At 54.1% G+C, this 17,413-nt stretch overlaps 1 protein-coding gene across 8 annotated transcripts in view; it reads left to right on the top strand.

Moving 5' to 3' along the window:
* Window positions 1–17,413, top strand: part of LOC110508653 (histone-lysine N-methyltransferase 2C) — a 145,672-nt gene that overhangs the window by 64,897 nt on the left and 63,362 nt on the right. For all 8 annotated transcript variants that reach the window (XM_036966417.2, XM_036966415.2, XM_036966416.2 and 5 more), the window contains 8 exons: window positions 347–463; window positions 1,522–1,626; window positions 1,760–1,864; window positions 2,279–2,460; window positions 4,562–4,726; window positions 4,836–4,942; window positions 5,067–5,141; window positions 6,248–6,460. In XM_036966417.2, coding sequence (XP_036822312.2) covers window positions 347–463; window positions 1,522–1,626; window positions 1,760–1,864; window positions 2,279–2,460; window positions 4,562–4,726; window positions 4,836–4,942; window positions 5,067–5,141; window positions 6,248–6,460 — 1,069 coding nt within the window. The remainder of the gene's footprint in view (window positions 1–346; window positions 464–1,521; window positions 1,627–1,759; window positions 1,865–2,278; window positions 2,461–4,561; window positions 4,727–4,835; window positions 4,943–5,066; window positions 5,142–6,247; window positions 6,461–17,413) is intronic.

Raw genomic sequence — 17,413 nt, 5'->3', positions numbered from 1 at the left:
TCTACCTACCATCCAAGAAAACACCACTGAATGGGAAAGGACATTACCTCTGTAAAGTAGACCAAGCTGCTGTTCCGGTTACCTCACTAGATACTAGCAGCCTCATAGCTCAACAGCTCTACAGTGGGTGGAGGAGAAGTCCCCTATGGCAAACTTTTTAATTAAGCTGACTTCATCGATCACAGTCTAGCAAGTGAGGACCTGTGTGTGTGTGTGTGTGTGTGTGTTTTTCTGTATCTGACTGTGAACACGACTCTTGAGTGTTTTTGTGTGTGTTTCTGTGTGTGTGATCCGGTGTGTGTTGAGAAGGAGTCCTGAGGTCCTGAGTCCTGTGTTTCTGTTGCAGGGTCGGGGGTCAGGCTTCCCCGGGAGGAGGCGACCCAGAGGGGCTGGTCTGTCGGGCAGAGGGGGTCGGGGCCGAGCGAGAGGGAAGAATGGAGCCAGTCCCATAGTCAGCCCTGGGGTAGGCTATGCCACCTGTCAACCTGATCTCTTTAGTTCACACTAATCCATTACAATTAACTGAAAGACAGTTTTATTACTAGTGTTGGGAGGAAAAATGGACAGTTACATATCGCAATATTATTTTGGATGTTATTAATGCTGGGGCTCCCGAGTGGCGCAGCACCTAAGACACTGCATCTCAGTGCTAGAGGCGTCACTGCAGTCCCTGGTTCAAATCCAGGATGCATCACATCCGGCCATGATTGGGAGTCCCATACGGCGGCTGTCATTGTAAATAAGAATTTGTTCTTAACTGACTTACCTGGTTAAATGGAGGTTAAATAAAACATTTTATAAAAATACTTTGGCTCCAAGTATCGATTTTCTGGGTAGCATTAGCTAGCGCTAGTCGGTTGTACCTGCGCTAGAACTGTGGTAATTTTCATCCTATAGCTTGTTCGCCATCTTAAAAAAGAAATAGTGAGCCAACGTGTTTTCAGCACTTTGATTTTCATGACTGATCAAAACAAATGTTCTAATGCCCTCTCCTGTCTCTGCTGCAGACATATACTAGGCAATATGTTTCGAACATCAAATTGCAATAAAATTACAGTATCCAATCACAATACATATGGGATCGTTTGAATTGCAATACATATTGTATCGGCACCTAAGTTTCGTGATCGTATCGTGAGGTCCCTGGCAATTCCCAGCCTTATTTATTACCCATAAACCTAGTTTTCCTGGTGTATTGTAAACAGTAATCATATGTTGTGGCTAGATTATTTGCTGCACAAAAACAGACTCACCCAGTGGGCATGTTACTCCATACCACAGCGTGACACAACATTTGTGTCAGAGGCAAATGCTAATCAATAATCCTATCCAGGCAGTCTCTTGTAACGCTGACAACTTCACATGCTGTAAAATAATCTAAGAATTTCCGCCATAAACAGAGATGCATACCTCTGCAATATTGGTTTAGAGACAGAGAAACACTTCACTTTCATGTAGGGAATATCACAGGACTCAATCCTATCTAAAGCTGTGTTTGTGCTCATGCTTCATAACATACAGGTCACCACCATGGAATCACCTTACCAGGTGAAAGAGGAAGAGGAGAATGCCATGCACAACACCGTGGTCATATTCTCCAGCAACGACAGCTTCACATTGAAACAGGTGGGCATCTGTTTGTGTACAAATTATACATTTCCTGTACCTCTATTATTCAATTTGTTTCTTTTACCATATCACAGTTCAACTTTGATTCTCTAGTATCATGTGTAAACTCCATTTGTTTCCCCTCTCTCAGGACATGTGTGTGGTGTGTGGGAGTTTTGGGCTGGGTGCAGAGGGTCGTCTTCTGGCCTGTGCCCAGTGTGGGCAGTGCTACCACCCCTTCTGTGTTGGCATCAAGGTAAGTACCCCGTCCTTTACAGTGGCATTTTCTCTGAGATCTTACTGACGATTCTGATACTACATACGAGTAGGAAACGTGGGAACCCCACAGATTACTGGCCTTAGGGTTAATCATCTATTGATTTCAAAGATTTTAACCTGGCTATGACTGACTGACTCAGTATGTGAGTATCAACTGGATTAAATGGGCCATATAAACTCTGTAATCACAGGAAGTTCAGCTCAAGTTGGTTCCATCCTTATCTCTTAATGCTGCCAATTACTGCAAACAAAACTATTTAGTGTAGCTCTGCAGCACAGTGATATATCAATGTCCTTTACTATGGGATCTTCTTAAAGAGATAAGCGCACACAATTTGGGCTTTTGCCAATATACTCTCACACCACATCTGACTCTGTCCTCTCCTTCCAGATCACCAAGGTGGTGTTGAATAAAGGCTGGCGCTGTCTGGAGTGTACAGTGTGCGAGGCGTGTGGCCAGGCCACCGACCCGGGCCGTCTGCTGCTGTGTGACGACTGTGACATCAGCTATCACACCTACTGCCTGGACCCTCCGCTGCAGAACGTTCCCAAGGACAGCTGGAAGTGCAAATGGTGTGTAGCTGACTCATCTGTCCATCCCCTCAACCTCTTCCTATTATGATAACGTGGCTGTGTCCCAAATAGCCCCCTATTCCCTATATAGTATAACATCAATATTTGATGTATCTAAGCAAGAAGTCAAAGTACCAACTAGAGGTCGACCGATTAATCGGAATGACCGATTAATTAGGGACGATTTCAAGTTTTCTTAACAATTGGTAATCTGCATTTTTGGAGACCGATCATGGCCGATTACATTGCACTCCATGAGGAGACTGCATGGCAGGCTGACTACCTGTTATGCGAGTGCAGCAAGGAGCCAAGGTCAGGTGCTAGCTAGCATTAAACGTATCTTATAAAAAACAATCTTAACATAATCACTAGTTAACTACACATGGTTGATGATATTACTAGTTTATCTAGCTTGTCCTGCGTTGCATATAATCGATGCGGTGCCTGTTAATTTATCATTAAATCACAGGCTGATTTAACAAGCGCATTTGCGAAAAATGCAGTCGTTGCACCAATGTGTACTAACCATTAACATCAACACCTTTCTTAAAATCAATACACAAGTATATATTTTAAACCTGCATATTTAGTTAATATTGCCTGCTAACATGAATTTATTTTAAATAGGGAAATTGTGTCACTTCTCTTGCGTTCCGTGCAAACGGAGTCAGGGTATATGCAGCAGTTTGAGCCGCCTGGCTCTTTGCGAACTGTGTGAAGACTATTTCTTCCTAACAAAGACAGCCAACTCCGCTAAACGGGGGATGATTTAACAAAAGCGCATTTGTAATTGTTGCACGAATGTACCTAAACATAAACATCAAGGCCTTTCTTAAAATCAATACACAGAATTATATTTTTTTAAACCTGCATATTTAGTTAAAAGAAATTCATGTTAGCAGGCAATATTAAACTATTGAAATTGTCTCTTCTCTTGCGTTCATTGCACGCAGTGTCAGGGTATATGCAACAGTTTGGGCCGCCTGGCTCGTTGCGAACTAATTTGCCAGAATTTTACGTAATTATGACATAACATTGAAGGTTGTGCAATGTAACAAATATTTAGACTTATGGATGCCACCCGTTAGATAAAATACTGAAAGAATAAACCTTTTGTTTTCGAAATGATAGTTTCCGGATTCGACCATATTAATGACGTAAGGCTCGTATTCCTGTGTGTTATTATATTGTAATTAAGTCTATGATTTGATAGAGCAGTCTGACTGAGCGGTGGTAGGCAGCAGCAGGCTCGTAAGCATTCATTCAAACAGCACTTTACTGCGTTTTGCCAGCAGCTCTTCACAATGCGTAAAAGCATTGCACTGTTTATGACTTCAAGCCTATCAACTCCCGAGATTAGGCTGGCAATACTAAAGTACTTATTAGAACATCCAATAGTCAAAGGTATATGAATTACAAATGGTATAGAGAGAAATAGTCCTATAATAACTACAACCTAAAACTTCTTAACTGGGAAAATTGAAGACCCATGTTAAAAGGAACCACCAGCTTTCATATGTTTTCATGTTCTGAGCAAGGAACTTAAGTGTTTTTTTTACATGGCACATATTGCACTTTTACTTTCTTCTCCAACACTTTGTTTTTGCATTATTTAAACCAAATTGAATGTTTCATTATTTGAGACTAAATTCATTTTATTGATGTATTATATTAAGTTAAAATAAGTGTTCATTGTTCATTCAGTATTGTTGTAATTGTCAAATTTGTACAAATATATATATATATATATATATAAATAATATATATATATATATATATTTGTACAAATTTGACAATTACAACAATACTGTAATACAATACAATACAACAATAATATATATATCGATATCGCCTTTTTTTGGTCCTCCAATAATTGGTATTGACGTTGAAAAATCATAATCGGTCGACCTCTAGTACCAACAACAACAACTTATTTGCCGTCTCCTCACACAAAAAAAACTATCCCTTTTCTCCATGAATGACCTAGTTCATTATTTCTCAATGTCCTGTACTGTACTTAATGTACATCCACCTAAATGTACTCAGCTATTCATTGACACCTGTCCTCACTCCTTCTCCCCTCCCCTGTTTCCTCCTGCAGGTGTGTGTCCTGTACCCAATGTGGTGCCACCTCGCCAGGCCTGAGGTGTGAGTGGCAGAATAATTACACCCAGTGCGCCCCCTGTGGCAGCCTGGCGACGTGCCCTTTCTGTCTCCAGGACTACAGCGAGGGAGAGATCGTGGTGCAGTGCCGCCAATGCGACAGGTGGGCATTGCTACAGTACTAGCTAAGCCTGCCGTAACCTATATTTATTGTCTGTTATTTTGAATCATGGTAACCGAAACCCCAACCCCTTCTCCTTCCTCTCCGATAGGTGGATACATAGTTCCTGCCAGGGTCTCCATTCAGAGGAGGATGTGGAGAAAGCAGCAGACAGCAGCTTTGACTGCACCATGTGCCGAGTCCACAAGGCCTCCAAGGGTAAGGAAGCACTACATACAGTATAGCCTTCTGAGTCCTTGCAACTGTATCTGACCCTCTCAGGCATCTCGTGTATTGCAGCCAATTACTCATTGGCTTTTGTGTGTCCTCACTGCATCCACAGCGCCTGTGTCCAAGGCCAGAGAGTCCATTGAACCGGCAGTTATGACGCAGATTCTCACAAAAGCTAAAGACATGGGTAAGAACAATGTCTGCTTTTGGTATTTATTTATTTAATAAAACAAATATATTCACTACATTTCAAAAGTTTGGGGTCACTTAGAAATGTCCTTGTACACAGCATTGTACGAGATCTTCAGTTTCTTGAGAATTTCTCCCCTTCATTTCTCAGAACAAGAGTAGATTGAAGAGTTTCAGAATTTTTTTTGGGGTTCTGGTCATTTTGAACCTGTAATCAAAGCCACACATGCTGATGCTCCAGATACTCAACTAGTCTAAAGAAGGCCAGTTTTATTGCTTCTTTAATCAGCACACAGTTTTCAGTTGTGCTAACATAATTGCAAAACGGTTTTCTAATGATCAATTAGCCTTTTAAAATGATAAACTTGGATTAGCTAACAACGGTTGCTGATAATGGGCCCCTGTATGCCTCTGTATGCCTTTCCAGCTACAATTGTCATTTACAACATTAAGACTATTTCTGATCAATTTGATGTTATTTTAATGGACAAAAAAATGTGCTTTTTTTTTCTCTCCAAAAATTAAATTTCTACGTGACCTCAAACTTTTGAACGGTAGTGTATCAGCTTTAATATTGCAAATAGATTGTGGCTTCTATCAATGTGATTGTCTGCATAATTTGCAATCCCCCACATATTCCCCCATATATATTTTTTATAAATAGATATTTTATATTTATTATTCTTTTTTTTATATGTTTTTATTTTTCTCCCCCTTTTATTATTTTCCCCTAATCCTACCACCCCTCCCCTAATTGGAGTAAACTAATGGACGACAACACTTAGGTGTCTACTTCCAGCCTATACATACTATATACATTTTACCGGCTCAGTATATTTCAGTCCCACCCTTCAGCTCCCCTCAACCCCTCCCATCTATCTCTGAAGACCATCCAGTTTTGATTTCTATTTGCCATATGCTTTTAGTATTTGTTCTGTCTGGAGATCGAGACATTTCTTCTTCTCTGAGATTCCTTCTAGGTCTTTGACTTAATGAAACCTTGTTTTAATCCCATTGAACAGTACTGTACATTCCACACATTCCAGTTCATCTAGGATGTTCAAACAGCACCATAACCTTGTGGAGTGTGTGTGTGTCTTTCAGACTTGGTCAGGACGTACACTCAGGATGGCGTGTGTCTGACAGAGTCAGGCTTGTGTCAGCTCAAGAGCCTGACGGCACCTGCGTCGCGGCGTAGGAAACCCAAGCCCAAGCTGAAGCTGAAGATCATCAACCAGAACAGTGTTGCAGTGCTGCAGGCCCCCCTGGACCTGTTGTCAGAACACTCCCGGGACGAGGACATGGAGGACCACAGAGGTGCATGTCTTTAAATAAGAATGTGTTCTTAACGGACTTCCCTGCTTAAATATAGGTTAACTGACCTAAATACAACAAGCCTGTTAGAAAACACTATGGGATAGTTTTCCAGGGCACAGATTAAGACCCTCTGAAACGGCAATTATCCTTCACGTTCCTAAATTCCAATGACGCTGACAGCAGACGGTTAGGTGGTGGCGTAGAGTTGTGGAGCTAAATTCCACAAATTGAAAAATCCACAATTTCAATTAGGCTAATCTCTTGAAATTGACTGGAGTTGAAATGGGATTGACCCTGGGTGCTGTAGCTTGGGGGTAGAGTGGTCTGTTAGTCCGTTCTGCAGACTGGCTGTCTCCTTATATCACCTCTCTCTGTCTCTCTCTCTCTGTCTCTGTCTCTAAGAGCTTTAGTAGCATGGGAAACATTATGTTAACAGTACATTAATTGACAGTAAAGATTACACTCTCAAAAACTTTCTCAGTAGCAAGGCTATGCTCACTGACTCATAAATATTCAAAGCTTTCCTTAAGTTTGTCAGTCACAGTGGTCAAGTATTCTGCCACTGTGTACTCTCTGTTTAGGGCTAAATAGCATTCTAGTTTGCTTTTTAAATTTTTTTTATTCTTTCCAATGTTCAAGTAATTATCTTTTTGTTTTCGCATGAATTGGTTGGGTCTAATTGTGTTGTGCTGGTGCTCTGTTGGGTGTGTTTGTGTTTGTGAACAGAGCCCCAGGACCAGCTTGCTTAGGGGACTCTTCTCAAGGTTCATCTTTCTTTAGGTGATGGGTTTGTTATGGAAGGTTTGGGAATCGCTTCCTTTTAGGTGGTTATAGAATTTAACGTCTCTTTTCTGGATTTTGATCATTCACGGGTATCGGCCTAGTTCTGCTCTGTATGGATTATTTGAGGATATTTTTGCAGAATTCTGCATGCAGTCTCTCAATTTGGTGTTTGTTCCATTTTATGAATTATTTGTGGGTGAGCGGATCCCAGACCTCACAACCATAAAGTGCAATGGGTTCTATAACTTATTCAAGTATTTTTAGCCAGATCCTAATTGGTATGTCAAATTTTATGTTTCTTTTGATGGCATAGAAGGCCATTCTTGCCTTGTCTCTCAGATCGTACACAGCTTTGTGGAAGTTACCTGTGGCGCTGATGTTTAGGCAGAGGTATGTATAGTTTTTTTGTGTGCTCTCGGGCAACGGTAGATGGAATTTGTATTCGTGGTCCTGGCGTCTGGACCTTTTTTGGAACACCATTATTTTTGTCTGAGATTTACTGTCAGCGCCCAGGTCTGGCAGAATCTATGCAGAAGCTCTGGGTGCTGCTGTAGGCCCTCCTTCGTTGGGGACAGAAGCACCAGATCATCAACAAAGCATGAGAAGACTTTGCCTTTGTTTTGGTTTGTTTGTTTGTCAATTAGGGCGTGCAGGGTGAATAATTGGTCTGTCGTACAGTAATTTCGTAAAAAGCCAATTTGACATTTGCTCAGTACATTGTTTTCACTGAGGAAATGTATGCGTCTGCTGTTGACGCATATCCCACGGTAGTTATTCGGGTCAAATTTGTCTCCACTTTTGTAGATTGGGGTGATCTGTCCTTCCTTGGTTCCAAATATTGGGAAAGATGCCCCGGGTTTTCTGGGTCACTGTTTTTTGTCGGATAGGTTTCTCAATTTCTTTCTTAGGTTTTTGCGTTCCTCATCAAATCATTTGTCAATGTTGTTTATTTTCTTTGGGTTTTCTGTTAGAAATTTAAATGGAATCTGAGAGGTGAAATATACTGTTTACACCTTCACTCTTACAGTGGAACGTTTTTTCCATGAAGTTGTCTAAAAGGGATTTAATTTGTTGTTGCCTAATAGTTTTCTGGTAGGTTTCCACACTACTCTCTCTCTCTGTGTGGCGCGCTCTCTCTCTCTCTCTGTGTGGCGCGCTCTCTCTCTCTCTGTGTGGCGCGCTCTCTCTCTCTCTGTGTGGCGTGCTCTCTCTCTGTGTGGCGTGCTCTCTCTCTGTGTGGCGTGCTCTCTCTCTGTGTGGCGCGCTCTCTCTCTCTGTGTGGCGCGCTCTCTCTCTCTGTGTGGCGCGCTCTCTCTCTCTCTGTGTGGCGTGCTCTCTCTCTCTCTGTGTGGCGCGCTCTCTCTCTCTCTGTGTGGCGCGCTCTCTCTCTCTCTGTGTGGCGCGCTCGCTCTCTCTCTGTGTGGCTCTCTGTCTCTCTGTCTGGCTCTCTGTCTCTGTCTCTCTCTGTCTCTCTCTGTCTCTCTCTGGCTCTCTCTGGCTCTCTCTGGCTCTCTCTGGCTCTCTCTGGCTCTCTCTGGCTCTCTCTCTCTCTGTGTGGCTCTCTCTCTCTCTGTGTGGCTCTCTCTCTCTCTGTGTGGCTCTCTCTCTCTCTGTGTGGCTCTCTCTCTCTCTGTGTGGCTCTCTCTCTCTCTGTGTGGCTCTCTCTCTCTCTGTGTGGCTCTCTCTGTCTCTCTCTGTCTCTCTCTGTCTCTCTCTGTCTCTCTCTGTCTCTCTCTGTCTCTCTCTGTCTCTCTCTGTCTCTCTCTGTCTCTCTCTGTCTCTCTCTGTCTCTCTCTGTCTCTCTCTGTCTCTCTCTCTCTGTCTGGCTCTCTCTGGCTCTCTCTGGCTCTCTCTGGCTCTCTCTGGCTCTCTCTGGCTCTCTCTGGCTCTCTCTGGCTCTCTCTCTGGCTCTCTCTGGCTCTCTCTGGCTCTCTCTCTGGCTCTCTCTGGCTCTCTCTCTCTGTGTGGCTCTCTCTCTCTCTCTGTGTGGCGCGCGATCTCTCTCTCTGTGTGGCGCGCGATCTCTCTCTCTGTGTGGCGCGCGATCTCTCTCTCTGTGTGGCGCGCGATCTCTCTCTCTGTGTGGCGCGCGATCTCTCTCTCTGTGTGTGTGGCGCGCGATCTCTCTCTGTGTGTGGCGCGCGCTCTCTCTCTGTGTGTGGCGCGCGCTCTCTCTCTGTGTGGCGCGCGCTCTCTCTCTGTGTGTGGCGCGCGCTCTCTCTCTGTGTGTGGCGCGCGCTCTCTCTCTGTGTGTGGCGCGCGCTCTCTCTCTGTGTGTGGCGCGCGCGCGCTCTCTGTGTGTGTGGCGCGCGCGCGCTCTCTCTCTGTGTGGCGCGCGCGCGCTCTCTCTGTGTGGCGCGCGCGCGCGCTCTCTCTCTGTGTGGCGCGCGCGCGCTCTCTCTCTGTGTGGCGCGCGCGCTCTCTCTCTGTGTGGCGCGCGCTCTCTCTCTGTGTGGCGCGCGCTCTCTCTCTGTGTGGCGCTCTCTCTCTGTGTGGCGCTCTCTCTCTGTGTGGCGCGCGCTCTCTGTGTGGCGCGCGCTCTCTGTGTGGCGCGCGCTCTCTGTGTGGCGCGCGCTCTCCCTCTGTGTGGCGCGCGCTCTCCCTCTGTGTGGCGCGCGCTCTCCCTCTGTGTGGCGCGCGCTCTCCCTCTGTGTGGCGCGCGCTCTCTCTCTGTGTGGCGCGCGCTCTCTCTCTGTGGCGCGCGCTCTCTCTCTGTGGCGCACCATCTCTCTCTGTGTGGCGCTCTCTCTCTGTGTGGCGCGCACTCTCTCTGTGTGTCGCGCGCGCTCTCTCTCTCTGGCGCGCGCTCTCTCTCTGTGTGTCGCGCGCGCTCTCTCTCTCTCTGGCGCGCGCTCTCTCTCTCTGTGTGGCGCGCGCTATCTCTGTGTGGCGCGCACTCTCTCTGTGTGTCGCGCGCGCTCTCTCTCTCTCTGGCGCGCGCTCTCTCTCTCTGTGTGTCGCGCGCGCTCTCTCTCTCTCTGGCGCGCGCTCTCTCTCTCTGGCGCGCGCTCTCTCTCTCTGGCGCGCGATCTCTCTCTCTGGCGCGCGATCTCTCTCTGTGTGGCGCGCGATCTCTCTCTGTGTGGCGCGCAATCTCTCTCTGTGTGGCGCGCGATCTCTCTCTCTGTGTGGCGCGCGCTCTCTCTCTGTGTGTGTGGCGCGCGCTCTCTCTCTGTGTGTGTGGCGCGCGCTCTCTCTCTGTGTGTGTGGCGCGCGCTCTCTCTCTGTGTGTGTGGCGCGCGCTCTCGCTCTGTGTGTGTGGCGCGCGATCTCTCTCTGTGTGGCGCGCGATCTCTCTCTCTGTGTGGCGCGCGCTCTCTCTCTGTGTGTGTGGCGCGCGCTCTCTCTCTGTGTGTGTGGCGCGCGCTCTCTCTGTGTGTGTGGCGCGCGCTCTCTCTCTGTGTGGCGCGCGCTCTCTCTCTGTGTGGCGCGCGCTCTCTCTCTGTGTGGCGCGCGCTCTCTCTCTGTGTGGCGCGCTCTCTCTCTGTGTGGCGCGCGCTCTCTCTCTGTGTGGCGCGCGCTCTCTCTCTGTGGCGCGCGCTCTCTCTCTGTGTGGCGCGCGCTCTCTGTGTGGCGCGCGCTCTCTGTGTGGCGCGCGCTCTCTGTGTGGCGCGCGCTCTCTGTGTGGCGCGCGCTCTCTGTGTGGCGCGCGCTCTCTGTGTGGCGCGCGCTCTCTGTGTGGCGCGCGCTCTCTGTGTGGCGCGCGCTCTCTGTGTGGCGCGCGCTCTCTGTGTGGCGCGCGCTCTCTGTGTGGCGCGCGCTCTCTGTGTGGCGCGCGCTCTCTGTGTGGCGCGCGCTCTCTGTGTGGCGCGCGCTCTCTGTGTGGCGCGCGCTCTCTGTGTGGCGCGCGCTCTCTGTGTGGCGCGCGCTCTCTGTGTGGCGCGCGCTCTCTGTGTGGCGCGCGCTCTCTCTCTGTGTGGCGCGCGCTCTCTCTCTGTGTGGCGCGCGCTCTCTCTCTGTGTGGCGCGCGCTCTCTCTCTGTGTGGCGCGCGCTCTCTCTCTGTGGCGCGCGCTCTCTCTCTGTGTGGCGCGCGCTCTCTCTGTGTGGCGCGCGCTCTCTCTGTGTGGCTCTCTCTCTCTGTGTGGCTCTCGCTCTCTCTCTGTGTGGCGCGCGCTCTCTCTCTGTGTGGCGCGCGCTCTCTCTCTGTGTGGCGCGCGCTCTCTCTGTGTGGCGCGCGCTCTCTCTGTGTGGCGCGCGCGCTCTCTCTGTGTGGCGCGCGCTCTCTCTCTGTGTGGCGCGCGCTCTCTCTCTGTGTGGCGCGCGCTCTCTCTCTGTGTGGCGCGCGCTCTCTCTCTGTGTGGCGCGCGCTCTCTCTCTGTGTGGCGCGCGCTCTCTCTCTGTGTGGCGCGCGCTCTCTCTCTGTGTGGCGCGCGCTCTCTCTCTGTGTGGCGCGCGCTCTCTCTCTGTGTGGCGCGCGCTCTCTCTCTGTGTGGCGCGCGCTCTCTCTCTGTGTGGCGCGCGCTCTCTCTCTGTGTGGCGCGCGCTCTCTCTCTGTGTGGCGCGCGCTCTCTCTCTGTGTGGCGCGCGCTCTCTCTCTGTGTGGCGCGCGCTCTCTCTCCGTGTGGCGCGCGCTCTCTCTCCGTGTGGCGCGCGCTCTCTCTCCGTGTGGCGCGCGCTCTCTCTCCGTGTGGCGCGCGCTCTCTCTCCGTGTGGCGCGCGCTCTCTCTCCGTGTGGCGCGCGCTCTCTCTCCGTGTGGCGCGCGCTCTCTCTCCGTGTGGCGCGCGCTCTCTCTCCGTGTGGCGCGCGCTCTCTCTCCGTGTGGCGCGCGCTCTCTCTCCGTGTGGCGCGCGCTCTCTCTGTGTGGCGCGCGCTCTCTCTGTGTGGCGCGCGCTCTCTCTCTGTGTGTGGCGCGCGCTCTCTCTGTGTGTGGCGCCTGCTCTCTCTCTCTGTGTGTCGCGCGCGCTCTCTCTCTCTCTGTGTGGCGCGCGCTCTCTCTCTCTGTGTGGCGCGCGCTCTCTCTCTCTGTGTGGCGCGCGCTCTCTCTCTGTGTGGCGCGCGCTCTCGCTCTCTAGCGCGCGCTCGCGCTCTCTCGCTCTCTGGCGCGCGCGCGCTCTCTCTCTCTGTGTGGCGCGCGCTCTCTGTGTGGCGCGCGCTCTCTCTCTCTGTGTGGCGCGCGCTCTCTCTCTCTGTGTGGCGCGCGCTCTCTCTCTGTGTGGCGCGCGCTCTCTCTCTGTGTGGCGCGCGCTCTCTCTCTCTGTGTGGCGCGCGCTCTCTCTCTCTGTGTGGCGCGCCCTCTCTCTCTGTGTGGCGCGCGCCCTCTCTCTCTGTGGCGCGCTCTCTCTCTGTGTGGCGCGCGCTCTCTCTCTGTGTGGCGCGCGCTCTCTCTCTGTGTGGCGCGCGCTCTCTCTCTGTGTGGCGCGCGCTCTCTCTCTGTGTGGCGCGCGCTCTCTCTCTGTGTGGCGCGCGCTCTCTCTCTGTGTGGCGCGCGCTCTCTCTCTGTGTGGCGCGCGCTCTCTCTCTGTGTGGCGCGCGCTCTCTGTGTGGCGCGCGCTCTCTGTGTGGCGCGCGCTCTCTGTGTGGCGCGCTCTCTCTGTGTGGCGCGCTCTCTCTGTGTGGCGCGCGCTCTCTCTCTGTGTGGCGCGCGCTCTCTCTCTGTGTGGCGCGCGCTCTCTCTCTGTGTGGCGCGCGCTCTCTCTCTGTGTGGCGCGCGCTCTCTCTCTGTGTGGCGCGCGCTCTCTCTCTGTGTGGCGCGCGCTCTCTCTCTGTGTGGCGCGCGCTCTCTCTCTGTGTGGCGCGCGCTCTCTCTCTGTGTGGCGCGCGCTCTCTCTCTGTGTGGCGCGCGCTCTCTCTCTGTGTGGCGCGCGCTCTCTCTCTGTGTGGCGCGCGCTCTCTCTCTGTGTGGCGCGCGCTCTCTCTCTGTGTGGCGCGCGCTCTCTCTCTGTGTGGCGCGCGCTCTCTCTCTGTGTGGCGCGCGCTCTCTCTCTGTGTGGCGCGCGCTCTCTCTCTGTGTGGCGCGCGCTCTCTCTCTGTGTGGCGCGCGCTCTCTCTCTGTGTGGCGCGCGCTCTCTCTCTGTGTGGCGCGCGCTCTCTCTCTGTGTGGCGCGCGCTCTCTCTCTGTGTGGCGCGCGCTCTCTCTCTGTGTGGCGCGCGCTCTCTCTCTGTGTGGCGCGCGCTCTCTCTCTGTGTGGCGCGCGCTCTCTCTCTGTGTGGCGCGCGCTCTCTCTCTGTGTGGCGCGCGCTCTCTCTCTGTGTGGCGCGCGCTCTCTCTCTGTGTGGCGCGCGCTCTCTCTCTGTGTGGCGCGCGCTCTCTCTCTGTGTGGCGCGCGCGCTCTCTCTGTGTGGCGCGCGCGCTCTCTCTGTGTGGCGCGCGCGCTCTCTCTGTGTGGCGCGCGCTCTCTCTCTCTGTGTGGCGCGCGCTCTCTCTCTCTGTGTGGCGCGCTCTCTCTCTCTGTGTGGCGCGCGCTCTCTCTCTGTGTGGCGCGCGCTCTCTCTCTGTGTGGCGCGCGCTCTCTCTCTGTGTGGCGCGCGCTCTCTCTCTGTGTGGCGCGCGCTCTCTCTCTGTGTGGCGCGCGCTCTCTCTCTGTGTGGCGCGCGCTCTCTCTCTGTGTGGCGCGCGCTCTCTCTCTGTGTGGCGCGCGCTCTCTCTCTGTGTGGCGCGCGCTCTCTCTCTGTGTGGCGCGCGCTCTCTCTCTGTGTGGCGCGCGCTCTCTCTCTGTGTGGCGCGCGCTCTCTCTCTGTGTGGCGCGCGCTCTCTCTCTGTGTGGCGCGCGCTCTCTCTCTGTGTGGCGCGCGCTCTCTCTCTGTGTGGCGCGCGCTCTCTCTCTGTGTGGCGCGCGCTCTCTCTCTGTGTGGCGCGCGCTCTCTCTCTGTGTGGCGCGCGCTCTCTCTCTGTGTGGCGCGCGCTCTCTCTCTGTGTGGCGCGCGCTCTCTCTCTGTGTGGCGCGCGCTCTCTCTCTGTGTGGCGCGCGCTCTCTCTCTGTGTGGCGCGCGCTCTCTCTCTGTGTGGCGCGCGCTCTCTCTCTGTGTGGCGCGCGCTCTCTCTCTGTGTGGCGCGCGCTCTCTCTCTGTGTGGCGCGCGCTCTCTCTCTGTGTGGCGCGCGCTCTCTCTCTGTGTGGCGCGCGCTCTCTCTCTGTGTGGCGCGCGCTCTCTCTCTGTGTGGCGCGCGCTCTCTCTCTGTGTGGCGCGCGCGCTCTCTCTGTGTGGCGCGCGCGCTCTCTCTGTGTGGCGCGCGCGCTCTCTCTGTGTGGCGCGCGCGCTCTCTCTGTGTGGCGCGCGCTCTCTCTCTCTGTGTGGCGCGCTCTCTCTCTCTGTGTGGCGCGCGCTCTCTCTCTGTGTGGCGCGCGCTCTCTCTCTGTGTGGCGCGCGCTCTCGCTCTGTGTGGCGCGCGCTCTCGCTCTGTGTGGCGCGCTCTCTCTCTGTGTGGCGCGCTCTCTCTCTCTCTGTGTGGCGCGCTCTCTCTGGTGCGCTCTCTCTCTCTCTCTCTGTGTGGCGCGCGCTCTCTCTCTCTGTGTGGCTCTCTCTCTCTGGTGCGCTCTCTCTCTCTCTCTCTCTGTGTGGCGCGCGCTCTCTCTCTGTGGCGCGCTCTCTCTCTGTGTGGCGCGCGCTCTCTCTGTGGCGCTCTCTCTCTCTGTGTGGCGCGCGCTCTCTCGCTCTGTGTGGCGCGCGCTCTCTCGCTCTGTGGCGTGCGCTCTCTCGCTCTGTGTGGCGCGCGCTCTCTCGCTCTGTGTGGCGCGCTCTCTCGCTCTGTGTGGCGCGCGCTCTCTCGCTCTGTGTGGCGCGCTCTCTCTCTCTCTCTGTGTGGCGCGCTCTCTCTCTCTCTGTGTGGCGCGCGCTCTCTCTCTGTGGCGCGCTCTCTCTCTGTGTGGCGCGCGCTCGCTCTCTCTCTCTGTGTGGCGCGCGCTCTCTCGCTCTCTCTGTGTGGCGCGCGCTCTCTCTCTGTGTGGCGCGCGCTCTCTCGCTCTCTCTGTGTGGCGCGCGATCTCTCGCTCTCTGTGTGGCGCGCGATCTCTCGCTCTCTGTGTGGCGCGCGATCTCTCGCTCTCTCTCTGTGTGGCGCGCGCTCTCTCTCTCTGTGTGGCGCGCTCTCTCTCTCTCTCTCTGTGTGGCGCGCTCTCTCTCTCTCTCTGTGTGGCGCGCTCTCTCTCTGTGTGGCGCGCTCTCTCTCTGTGTGGCGCGCGCTCTCTCTCTGTGTGGCGCGCGCTCTCTCTCTGTGTGGCACGCTCTCTCTCTCTCTCTCTCTCAGTTTGGCGCGCTCTCTCTCTCTGTGTGGCGCTCTCTCTGTGTGGCGCGCGCTCTCTCTCTCTCTCTGTGGCGCGCGCTCTCTCTCTCTCTGTGGCGCGCGCTCTCTCTCTCTCTGTGGCGCGCGCTCTCTCTCGCTCTGTGTGGCGCGCGCTCTCTCTCGCTCTGTGTGGCGCGCTCTCTCTCTCTGTGTGGCACGCGCTCTCTCTCTGTGTGGCGCGCGCTCTCTGTGTGGTGCGCGATCTCTTGCTCTCTCTCTGTGTGGCGCGCGATCTCTCGCTCTCTCTCTCTGTGTGGCGCGCGATCTCTCTCTCTCTCTGTGTGGCGCGCGATCTCTCTCTCTGTGTGGCGCCCGCTCTCTCTCTCTCTGTGTGGCGCCCGCTCTCTCTCTCTCTGTGTGGCGCTCTGTCTCTCTCTCTGTGTGGCGCGCAATCTCTCTCTCTCTGTGTGGCGCCCGCTCTCTCTCTCTCTCTGTGTGGCGCGCTCTCTCTCTGTGTCGCGCTCTCTCTCTGTGTGGCGCGCGCTCTCTCTGTGGCGCTCTCTCTCTCTCTGTGGCGCCCGCTCTCTCTCTGTGTGGCGCGCTCTCTCTCTCTCTGTGTGGCGCGCGCTCTCTCTGTGGCGCTCTCTCTCGCTCTGTGTGGCGCGCGCTCTCTCGCTCTGTGTGGCGTGCGCTCTCTCTCTCTCTGTGTGGCGCCCGCTCTCTCTCTCTCTGTGTGGCGCGCTCTCTCTCTCTCTGTGTGGCGCGCTCTCTCTCTGTGTGGCGCGCTCTCTCTCTGTGTGGCGCGCGCTCTCTCGCTCTCTCTCTCTGTGTGGCGCGCGATCTCTCGCTCTCTCTCTGTGTGGCGCGCTCTCTCTCTCTGTGTGGCGCGCTCTCTCTCTGTGTGGCGCGCGCTCTCTCTCTCTGTGGCGCGCGCTCTCTCTCTCTGTGTGGCGCGTGCTCTCTCTCTGTGTGGCGCGCGCTCTCTCTCTGTGTGGCGCGCGCTCTCTCTCTCTCTGTGTGGCGCGCGCTCTCTCTCTCTCTGTGTGGCGCGCGCTCTCTCTCTCTCTGTGTGGCGCGCGCTCTCTCTCTTTCTCTCTGTGTGGCGCGCGCTCTCTCTCTCTGTGTGGCGCGCTCTCTCTCTCTCTGTGTGGCGCTCTCTATCTCTCTCTGTGTGGCGCGCTCTCTCTCTCTGTGTGGCGCTCTCTCTCTCTGTGTGGCGCGCGCACTCTCTCTCTCTGTGTGGCGCGCGCGCTCTCTCTCTCTGTGTGGCGCGCGCGCTCTCTCTCTCTGTGTGGCGCAGGCGCTCTCTCTCTCTGTGTGGCGCGCGCTCTCTCTCTCTGTGTGGCACGCGCTCTCTCTCTCTCTCTCTGTGTGGCGTGCGATCTCTTGCTCTCTCTGTGTGGCGCGCTATCTCTCGCTCTCTCTCTCTGTGTGGCGCGCAATCTCTCTCTCTGTGTGGCGCGCGATCTCTCTCTGTGTGGCGCGCGATCTCTCTCTGTGTGGCGCGCGCTCTCTCGCTCTCTCTCTCTGTGTGGCGCGCGATCTCTCGCTCTCTCTCTGTGTGGCGCGCTCTCTCTCTCTGTGTGGCGCGCTCTCTCTCTGTGTGGCGCGCGCTCTCTCTCTCTGTGGCGCGCGCTCTCTCTCTCTGTGTGGCGCGTGCTCTCTCTCTGTGTGGCGCGCGCTCTCTCTCTGTGTGGCGCGCGCTCTCTCTCTCTGTGTGGCGCGCGCTCTCTCTCTCTCTGTGTGGCGCGCGCTCTCTCTCTCTCTGTGTGGCGCGCGCTCTCTCTCTCTCTCTGTGTGGCGCGCGCTCTCTCTCTCTGTGTGGCGCGCTCTCTCTCTCTCTGTGTGGCGCGCTCTCTCTCTCTCTGTGTGGCGCGCTCTCTCTCTCTGTGTGGCGCTCTCTCTCTCTGTGTGGCGCTCTCTCTCTCTCTGTGTGGCGCTCTCTCTCTCTGTGTGGCGCGCGCGCTCTCTCTCTCTGTGTGGCGCGCGCGCTCTCTCTCTCTGTGTGG

This window comes from Oncorhynchus mykiss, chromosome 28, assembly GCF_057628025.1.
Source record: "Oncorhynchus mykiss isolate SJ-2025 chromosome 28, ASM5762802v1, whole genome shotgun sequence".
In the NCBI taxonomy this organism is placed as follows: Eukaryota; Metazoa; Chordata; class Actinopteri; order Salmoniformes; family Salmonidae; genus Oncorhynchus; species Oncorhynchus mykiss.
This window is presented reverse-complemented; position numbering and strand designations above follow the sequence as displayed.